This window comes from Herpailurus yagouaroundi, unplaced genomic scaffold (genome assembly GCF_014898765.1).
Source record: "Herpailurus yagouaroundi ecotype Mexico unplaced genomic scaffold, PumYag 315, whole genome shotgun sequence".
Lineage (NCBI taxonomy): Eukaryota > Metazoa > Chordata > Mammalia > Carnivora > Felidae > Herpailurus > Herpailurus yagouaroundi.
Genome location: NW_024412532.1, coordinates 205,976 through 217,138, shown reverse-complemented (window position 1 = coordinate 217,138; position 11,163 = coordinate 205,976). Strand labels below are relative to the sequence as shown.

The following is an 11,163-nucleotide window of genomic DNA, read 5'->3' as shown; positions in this document are numbered from 1 at the left end:
CTATGGAGCAGTCGATGACATAACTGCAGATCTGATATGCCTTAATTTTGAAATTTCTTAATGTCCCCTATTTGAATTTATATTTTTGACTGCCTTATATATTTGAAAAGTCACTATTCTCTTTCTGTTAAGTGGTTTTCTTGATATTTTCCTACTATTTAGAATACTCCTATGAGTTTCCTAAATTATTCACATTTTCCTTCATTTGCTTGCGTATGAACATCTTAGAAGGACTTCTTTTTCCTAAGATCTCATTTGTATGAGATAAAGCTGATGGTCAGTTTTATTTAGAAATTTTCTACCTATTAGTTCTGGTCATTAATTCTCCTTTGGCAGCTCCTTCTCCAGCTCTCAGTAGAATGTGCTTATTACATGTCTGTCAGTACCTAAAATGATGAAAATAAAAATATCCCCTTTTCTATGAAAAAATTGAGTTTCCAGCAATTGCCTTGTTTTCAAAGATAGTATGAGTTATCTGGGTGCTCACAATTTACTTTTCTTAATTTCACTCAAAATTGGTAATCACTGAACACCTACTGCCAGGTTTTACTTTTTAGTATCATTTTGAGAGCATATATTTTATACATTTGTATGGAAACTCTTGGTCATAGGTTGTTGTGAAGTAGTAATACAATCTCTCAGTGAGAGAGCATTTGATGTCTCAGAAGCCACAGCCTTTTCCTTCCAGCCAACACAAAATTAAAATACCATCTTCAGTATATTAACCCTCTATTGAATTAGCTCTCTATGACATTTCCACTTACCTGCTCTAAAGGCACAATATGAAGAAAAATGTGTTCAAGGGGTTATTCAAAATTAAAAATCTGCTTTTCACGCTCTGTGATGCTCCATATTACGAATGTATATACTATCTTCTAGTTCTTTTATAAAAATGTGAATCACCTTGGAGGCAGATTTGTTGGAGCTCTGGGAATCCAAATTTCAAGTGGGAATTGTTAGGACACTGAGGCTGCTGCCCTAGCATGACCAGGAGAGATGTTTACACTTAATTTCCAGCCCTGCCACATGCTGTCGTTCTCTCTGAGCTTTGGCTTGATTACAATTGACATGAGAGTATTGGTTGATTAGCTGTGCTATAGGAATTGTAGACATCTTTGAATTAGTGGACACTTGCTTTCCCTCATACTACTCCAGTCTATCCTCCTACCCTCCTAACATCTTTGGGTAATTTTTCAGATGAATAATCTCTAGACTTTTCTGAGCATAACATCCCCAACATGAAAATAGATTTCTGTATGTTATAATTTACTATTGACAGCATATAATATGTACAATATTAATATATTCAGAAAGTAGAAATTTTAAAATAGTTATGCTAAAGTGGTGATGGGCATTAAGGAGGGTGGTTTATATGTGAGAGATGAATCACTGGGTTCTATTCCTGAAGCCAAGACTACACTGTATGTTAACTAACTTGAATTTAAATTAAAAAACGAGGGGCGCCTGGGTGGCACAGTCGGTTAAGCGTCCGACTTCAGCCAGGTCACGATCTCGCGGTCCGTGAGTTCGAGCCCCGCGTCGGGCTCTGGGCTGATGGCTCAGAGCCTGGAGCCTGCTTCCCATTCTGTGTCTCCCTCTCTCTCTGCCCCTTCCCCGTTCATGCTCTGTCTCTCTCTGTCCCCAAAATAAATAAACGTTGAAAAAAAATTAAGATAAATTAAAAAACGATTGGCATTATACATTGATAGTATAACTTTTTTTATGCTCACTAAAATTTCAATTACTTTTTGTATTTAGGTAATTTGCTATGAGATTTTCAAAAACTATACGGCACAAAATAGTTTCATAACATTGTCCCTTTACTATAAAATATTGTAGTAAATTCTTGTTATACAAGGTATTTCTTTTACAAAATTAATAATAATAGATGATCTTGGTGTACTTTGCACCGCAGTCTTCAAAGATTGTTTCAATTACTTGCCAAAAAAGATGTCATTAATAACTTTCAAATTGACTGATATCCGTGTCACTTATGTCATAGTCCATTTAATTACAGTCAAATTCACCACTTAACCCATGGCTTAATGTAGATTTCTGTCATAGACATTGCTTTTAGTATGGGATTCATACTAAAAGTCATGAGAGTTTTTTATATACAATTTTTAAAATCACTGATACTTTTGTGTAAAGCAAAACTCCTTTCTGTAGGACATAACTGATTCTATTACAGATCATTAGGTTTCCAAATCATTAAAAGTAGTTTCTATGCACTTTTTGATACTGTTTACTGATAAAGAATGCATTTTATTTATTGTCATATTGCTCATACTGGCAGAAATGAGTTTTTGGTTCTTTTGCTATTAGTAAGCAACATCCACAACACTTTTTATTGCCTTTAATGAGAAATTTAAAATAATTATTTATTATCCTGCAAGTAATAATACTGCAAAAATTATAGAGTTTTATTTTGTTTTATGTATTGATTTATATATCTATATATGTCTTTTGCTAATTGTGATCACTAGCTAATGTATCAAGGTACAGTATACATTGTCAAGTTCATTGTTTATTATAATGGAAGTAAATCTGTATTACAAAATAATGTTTCTTAATAATTTATATGTTTCTAGCCAGTTTATTATCAGTTCTGATAGCTTGTTGTTCTCTTACTTTGTGATTTAGTTGGCAAAAGTTTATATTATGGGTAAAATTGTCAACTCTATTATTGTATCACCATTTATGTGATTTTTAAAATTAGAATTATCTTCAATGCAAGGCTAATTAGCATAAATCCATTTAAGCTCCTTATAAAGTTTTGGAGAAAAAATTAAGTTAAACTAAATAACATAAACTTTAAGTGTCCCTTTCTTCTATTTTGGCACACCTAAGCTATAATACATAGCAAGGTGTTCAAAGCAAATAACTGCTCTAAATCTCTTCTTTTGGTTAACTCACATGTTTTCAGATAACTTTAAATATTATATGTAATGTAACCAGGTATTATACAGATTAATTTAGATTACCAAAAAAATCTTAATATTAAATACTGGTAAAGCTTAGTTATCTTTTCCAATTAAAAGAAACAGAAGTAGATGTTCACATTTTTTGCCCTATACTTGATCAATTGGTTACAGCCAGCTTAAAATGTATTCACTCTCCTTTGGGACAATGGGTTTAAACAACTTTTAATGACTGCTTAATTAACTCTTCTCTTTTGGTTCAACAATGTATTCTGACCCAATTAATACTTCTCTAGGTCCTGTATTTTCTACGCTAATAATTCTTTACTCCTTGATTAAATACTCACCCAATGTTATTGGCCAGGGTAAAATTCTATGATTTTTGACATATTCTTTCCCTGTCCTCAAATGTTTGATATTCTCATTTCTATTACTTTACTGTATATTCCTTGTTGGCAGAGTTTGTATTTAGCATTCACTTCTACCCTTAATTTAATTTCTTACTTTTGGTTGATTTATTGAGTGAATTTGCTTTTTGTTCTCTTATATCCTTCAACTCTCTAGTGTTGAATATAGTGTCATTTGATTCCTTCTAAAGAAAATTCTGGGGACAAAATATAGGTATTCTAACTTCAAATTTGTTATTTAGAAGCATAAATATTTATAGTATAGATTATTGCTCTAAGAAATAAGGGAACTCTGTATATGCAACTAGTTCTCAGGTGACTAAAATGAGGCCTTGAAATAGATATTGAATTCAGCAAGTCTCCAACTTTCCTGGGCCCATACTATATGTCAGAAACCTGTCTGTCCTCAAGGATCGCAGAATCTTATTATTCAATACTGATCCCAAATAATCCATTGCTAAGTGTGATGATATGCATGCAATAAATCACACATTGTTTTATGGAATTTGCAAATTTCTCCTAAAAGAGGTACCTATCCCCAAAGAGGCAACTATGCCTTTAATGATAGGTATTGACTGGCTGCACAAAGAAGCAAGAACAATCTAGCAGAGATAATCATATGTAGGGAGATATGGAAGCATAGACTATTCTGACATATTCTGACATGAACAGAAAATAGCAAGTATGTTTGAAGTATATGATAGCTTGGGTCATGAAGAGGGGAGAATTTTTGATGAGGACAGAAAGTTGGGTTAGCATAAGAACTTTTAAGGGCCTTAAAATCAATCAAAGTAGTTTTGAATATATTCTGTAGTTCACCAGGATCTACTAAAATGGTAAAATAGAGACTGAAGAGAAGTGAGTTTTCACAGAGTGATGATAGTAGCACTGTGAGGCCATTAGTGTGTTATTTTAATATTATAGGTATAAAATGATGAAAGTTTGACCTAAGGCCTTGGAGGGTGATGGAGAAGTATTGATTAAGTTGTCAGGTAGAATTATGAAACTTTGGTAACAAAGTGTACATGATTGATGACAGATTGAACAGGATAAGTGGTGTGTTCCATAACATTGTCTGTAGATTTTCTACATAAGAATCAAATGAGGTAGGGACTTTTGGACTGGCAAAATGTTGGACTCTCTCTCTAACAAAAGGAGAGAAGCTGGTAGACTCTCTCTGCAAGAAAACAAACACTTTGCTAGTGAAACTTACAGAGAACAATAAATAATGTGGAGTCTCCAGAAATTGTCCTAGGGCATAGAGAAAATAGAGAAATGATCATTTAAGAAAATCTACTAAATTTTAAGAACAGTGAGTCTAGCATTTAAGCCACTCCGTATCCCATGTCTCCTTTCCCTGCCGCCCCCCCCCCCCCCCAGCTCCATATTCTAGAAACCCTTTTCTACTCTACTGTGGATACTCTGCTCTAGGAACGTATGGTCAGGAAGATAGGAATTCTTCCTTTCTGCACAGCTTCCAGTCTAGGGTTGTGGTCTCAGGTTTTACCTTGGAAGGGTATGGACTTAAGCGTTGAAGAAATTCTATTCTAGATGAACACCAAGGAAATGAAGAGGCTATCTTTCCCCATTCCACACCTACTTACAGGGCAGAGGTTCCACTTACATAAGGTATTCAAAGCAGTCAAACTCAATGAAACAGAGAATGGTGGTTGCTAGAGTTTGGACAGGAAGTAAATGGGGAGTTGCTGTTCTATGGGTATTTAGTTTCAGTTGTGTAAGATTAATTATTTCAGGAGATCTTCTGTGTAACAGTATACCTCTGGGTAACAATACTATATCATGCACTTAAAAATGTGTCACGAGGGTGCTTCTCATGTCAAGTGTTCTTATCATAGTAATTACTACTACTACTACTACTAGTACTAATAACCAACAACAACCACAACTCTACTCCAGACAGGGCAGGCTAAGAACACTAGGGATCCCCCTCAGCATCCCTATCCTCCAACTTAGTTCGAGTGGAAGTTCATGGCAGAAGGGGCAAGTTGAGATGAACAGGACCTTTGCTCCCCTAGTGCCCACTCATACAGCAGGGATGTCACTGGGAGAAATAGGCTGCCGCCTCTGACCTCAACTCCTATGCAGTGGTACTCAGGTTCTGCACAGAAGGACAGGCATACTATAAATATGAAGAGCTCCATAACTCTACCTGAGGAGGCATGGCTTTATGTGGAAGCCATATGTGGAGCTTGGAGAGTTCCATTTAAAATTCATTGTCAGAAACAATGGAGCTCTTGGTGAAGAGCAATTAAGAAGGCCCTCATAGCATCACTATACAGATATCAACAAATCACATTGTATGGCACACAGAAGTTTAAAGGATAGAAGCAATGTGAGAGACACAAGAGAAACTCTACTGGGATCACAATCAACCCATGGGGATAAAGGAGGCTGTTTACATGCAATGGCTGCATCCACTTAGGAGAACTCAGACAAAGGTATGGAGCAGAAATGAAAACATTCTGTAAGCCACACACATATCTATTAACAAAGGGTGGAAGCTTCAGTGAAACAAGAAGATTGAGCACAACCCCTAACCCAATATTGTCTGAAAAATAAGCAACACCATACCAAGGGCAACTCCTAGGAAGCCAAGCTTTTAAAAAAGTCACACAAATTCCTGTTAATCTGGAAGACGGTGTGAGTGCCCAAGTCTGTGCACCTCTCAGGAAACACTGGAGAGGGAGCATTCAGCTATTAGTCCCTGACTAAATGTGGGGCAAAATATAATCTCTTTGAACTGTGAGAGCAGCCTCTAAGCCACATTCATGACTACTAGCAAAGGATAACATTCTACCTGGCCTAGGAGACTTAGGCAAAACCAGACCAATAAGTAGCTTATGATGTCCCAAAGGTAACCAAGCTGCAAGGTTAAAAACAAGGACAAAACCTGAGCAGGATCATCAGAGGCAACACACTGCAGGGGCAATAAACTTCAGGGTTCCTTCAGCCAAGGAACTAGACACCCAACCAATCAGACAATTTCAAGAACATCAACATTGGAGACAAGAGGGATCAGCAACCAGAGTTGCTAAGATACATTATAAAAAAATGTCCAATTTTAAGCAAAACTGATGAGACATGTGAAGAAAAACACAATTATTCCCCATATATGAAATAAAAGATCAATAGAAAAATGCTTTTGCAGGGACCCAGATGTTGCATCTCTCAGAAAAAAAAATTTAAAGTAGCTATTATAAATACATTCTGAGAACTAAAGGAAAGCATGTCTAAAGAAGTAGCGGAAGGTATGACAATATCTCATCAAGTAGAGGGTATCAAAAAAGATATAGAAAAATTTTTTAATGGGGATTCTGGAGTTGCAGAGTACAATAACTCAAATGCAGAAATCACTAGAGAGATGACCCATAGATAGGAGCAGTCAAAGAAAGAAGCAGTGAAGTTGAAGATATATCTATAGCAATTATGCAATCTCAAGAACAGATAGTAAAAAAGAAAATGTGGAAAAGTCAACAGAACCTCAGAAGAATGTGTGACACCATTAAGTGCACCAAATTATATGTAATAGGATGTAAATATTTGCTTCTAGATTGAATCATTAAGCTGAACGTGATCTTATTACTTCACATAGGGAGTGCAGGAAAAATAGCAGCTTTGGGAAGGTAGGTAATTAATTTGGTGTTTACATTTTAGGCTTGAGATGTCTTTGAGATACCCAGGGAACAGCTCAGCAGAAAGTTGAAAATGAAAATTTCACAGCTCAGAAATGAGGAGCAGAAAGGAGAAAATGATATTACTGTGGGTAAGTGTAAACAACAACTACCACCTTGAAAGCTGGATGAGCAAAAGAGGAAGAGACATTACCCAGAATCCCTAAACGCTGCTGGGAGGGTGCTGCCATTACTGATGTTGGAACCTCTATCCCATTACTGAGTAAGAATATGCACTTGCACTTGGTGAAGCTTTAGGGGTCTTGGACCCTTCAACCTTACTGATGCTGCTGAGCCCCACAAAGTATTCCTGGAGTCCATGGTTGCCTGATATTGCTGCTGCCAGAGCCCAAAGCAGAAGAATGTAAAGCTTCTGCCTTTTTCTTGCCTTCCAACATCATGTTAGTGTCTTCCACTGATAGAACCTGATAGAAATAAGTTTGCAAGGGAGTTCAGGAAAAGTAATTTTCAGGCTTGTGGCTATGTACTAAAGAGAGAGGATTATAGAAAAGCTAATATGGGGCAGAGAGTCACCAGAGAAATATTCTGAATCATCTTCCCATTTTGTTGCTTAGACTCCATGCACACCACTCCACCTGTATTTCAATTTCCAATAGAAAATAATTGTTTCAGCTGAAAGATTCATTTGTCCTGCATACAAATTAAGACATTCTCCCCTTTTACTCCAAATGGCAAGCTAGAAGTTCTCATAGCTTCCTATATCCATCTCAGTGTTGTTTGGGATTTCCCCTAGTTTAGTCATAATCCCATAGGAATATTCCATAGCCTAGAGACTAAATGGTAAAGTTAATCACCAGCATCTTCTTGGTGAGGGAAAATAAAGGAAAAAAAGGAATTTGAAATTTCTTTATAAACACACAGTTACCCTAATACATAATTCAGGAGGAAAATATTCTTAATTTCTACAATCATCATTTAATTACTAATGGGTCATGAGACTCAGTCATCCACGGCTGTCTTCTTTTACTGCCAATTGCCTTCTTCTTTTCTCTTCATCTAATAAGTCTGATGATGATGATACTTAACTTGGTGGAGTGTATCAAATTTAAAATTTTATTGGGTTATGTCATTCTCATTTATTTTACTTAAAATATATGCATTTACTTTAAATATAATAAATGTGCAATATTATATTAGTTTCATGTGTACAATAAATTGATTCAGCAGTTTTATACAGTACTCAATGTTCATCAGGATAAGTGTAGTCACTGTCACCATAGAATGTTATCTTTGTGCACTGTTGATGGGAATGTAAATTGATGCAGTCAATGTGGAAAACATTTTCATTTACTTTTATTACTTGAAATGAAAATATTATGAGACACCACAGAGAATCACTTGAGTCTCATACGTTATCTTCCCTACCCTTTTGAGGAATATTAATCTTAGTGTTGATTAACACCTTGATTATTAGGATCACTGTTTTCAGATAACTTAATATGCTTTTCTATTAAATCAGAGGTATGAGGCACTGAAAGGGCTGGTGACTTTTTATTTTCAGATCAATGGGAAATTTTTTTTTTTTGCCCTTGTTGGAGTTATTTATTGAGAATATGTGAAGGAGGGGACAAGAAATACATTTATGAAAGTTATTAAAATTTAGATAAAAATCTATTATAAAAGCATAGATTTTGAAGTTAGAGTTTGGATCTGATTTTTGGTCTAGTACTTGGAATTTCTGTGGCAATCATTAAATTTTATAATGCTGAGTTTTCCACTGAGAATAATAATATGCCCTATTTTCATCATTGTGAAGTGAAGAGAAAATACATGCTAAGTGCCTCATCTGTGGTTAAAACTCAATAAATAGTTATTTCGAATCTCATTTAGTTTTCAAAAACCTGAAAATTACAACATACATGAATGGGATTATATTGGAAAGGTTTGTGTTTGGATACATAATTCAGGATGTTTTATTGCATATATATGTTGTGTAGGGAAGGATTGCCAGTTCTCAAGATGTGGCTTATATTTCATACAAAATCGTATACCTCAGTGTCTTCGGATGATGGTGGTGGCAACAATGACCATGATGTATTTCATGATTGTAATGTTTCAGTTAAAAGGTCGATCTGGGACTCACATGCTTCTTCTTTATTTTTCTTATTGCTTTTCTCATGTCTTTATTCCTGAATGTGTAGATGATTGGATTTAAAAGGGGAGTAAAAATGGTGTAAAACACAGAAAGGATCTTATCTATGGAGATCTTGCTGAATGGCCATGTGTAGATAAAGATGCAAGGTCCAAAGAACAGCACCACCACTGTAATGTGGGTTGAGAGAGTGGACAAAGCCTTGGAAGACCTGGTGGAGGAGCGACGCTGGACAGTAATTAGAATGATGCTATAGGAGATGAACAGAAAGGTGAAACAGAACAAAGCGAGTAGTCCACTGAATGCAATGACCAATAGCTCCAGGATGTAAGTGTCAGTGCAGGCAAGTCTGATGACCCGAGGCAGATCACAAAAAAAACTATCCACAACATTGGGACCACAGAATGGTAAAGTCACTGTGAACACCATTTGGCTCATAGTGTGTACAAAACCAGTGGTCCAGGAAAAAAGTGCAAGTCCAATGCAAACATGATGGTTCATGATATTTTTGTAATGGAGAGGTTTGCAAATAGCAATGAATCTATCAATTGCCATGGCTACAAGCAACATCATCTCACTTCCACCTAAAAGGTGAAGGAAGAACATCTGGGCCATGCAGCCTTTATAGGAGATAGCCTTATATTCACTAATTAGGTTACAGATCATTTTAGGAGTAGCAAAGGAGGCCAGGGACATATCAATAAAGGAGAGGTTGGCCAGCAGGAAGTACATGGGAGAGTGTAATTGAGGGTCCAGTTTTACTACAAAGATAATCATGAGGTTACCTAACACAGTGACTACATAGATAATGGAAAAAAACAAAAATAAGCAAAGCTGTAACTCACGAAACTCTGTGAGGCCCAGCAAAATAAACTCAGACACCATGGAATGATTTTGTTTCTCCATTTGTTTGGTTGTTGGCATATGGTACCTAAAAGCAAAAACAAAGTGAATTAAAGTCTATGAGTTAAAATTGAGAGATGTAATACATATTCACTTAACTTTGCTTCCCATCATCTACTGAAATGTGCAAAAAAAATCAAGTGTTGAACAACACTGAATCCAGATTTTTTAAAAAGAATAAATATAATTTCTTAGCAATGGTTACGAGGAGTTTCTGCCATATACCAAGATGTTTGAAGAAAATTGAAGCCAGCAATACGTAACTCATATCTGCACTGATCTTAAGAAAAGTGAGTATCTTGGGGCGCCTGGGTGGCGCAGTCGGTTGGGCGTCTGACTTCAGCCAGGCCACGATCTCGCGGTCCGTGAGTTCGAGCCCCGCGTCGGGCTCTGGGCTGATGGCTCAGAGCTTGGAGCCTGTTTCCGATTCTGTGTCTCCCTCTCTCTCTGCCCCTCCCCCGTTCATGCTCTGTCTCTCTCTGTCCCAAAAATAAATAAATGTTGAAAAAAAAATTAAAAAAAAAAAAAGAAAAGAAAAGTGAGTATCTGAGTTGGTGAGAGAATTTAGAGATTTTTTGCCTCCTTTTTAGAATATTTGGTATAGATTTGTTGGTCTCCATAGGAAAAGAAGAGGATGCTTCCATCTCAAAATCTATTTCCACAATGCATAATAGTAAGGGGCATATCAGTGAAGGAGAGTCCAGCTGTTTTCTAACTGAGAGACAGGACTAAAAACAATGAAATTAAGTAGATGGAATATAGAACATTGAGAATCTAAGAGTCAGTTTGCAAGCTGTTGCTGAAAGTCAGATGAGCAGCAGCAGTATAAACCCTAGGAGTTTTAGACATTTGAGTCTATGGTTGGCCACATGGAGATGGCTTCTCACCTTCTTTTTTCTGTAAGGTGGAAGAAAGGCTCAGATATGTGGGTCTTCTCCAAAGCACTCTGACTTTACCTCTGGGCCTATGAATTGAGTAGATTGGAAGGTACAGTGCTTAGATATGGCACAAATGGATGCTTGCTGCTGGCTTCGCACTGCCTCACTTAATTTATTTTCTCTGTCAAGTGGCTAAATGTCCTAACAGATTTAGTATAACACCCATATCATTTATATATGGATGGTATA

General features: G+C 36.4%; 1 protein-coding gene across 1 annotated transcript; it reads right to left on the bottom strand.

Annotated features, from left to right (window-relative positions):
• Positions 1-9,100: 9,100 nt before the first annotated feature.
• LOC121021747 (olfactory receptor 4K13-like) lies at positions 9,101-10,058 on the bottom strand. Its single transcript, XM_040462378.1, has one exon. The coding sequence runs from the start codon at positions 10,055-10,057 to the stop codon at positions 9,101-9,103; it is 957 nt and encodes a 318-aa protein (XP_040318312.1). The 5' UTR covers position 10,058.
• Between the last annotated feature and the right edge of the window lie 1,105 nt (positions 10,059-11,163).

Coding starts and splice junctions, on each gene's coding strand:
- LOC121021747 (XM_040462378.1), bottom strand. CDS start 10,057: ATGCCAACAACCAAACAAATGGAGAAACAAAATCATTCCATGGTGTCT.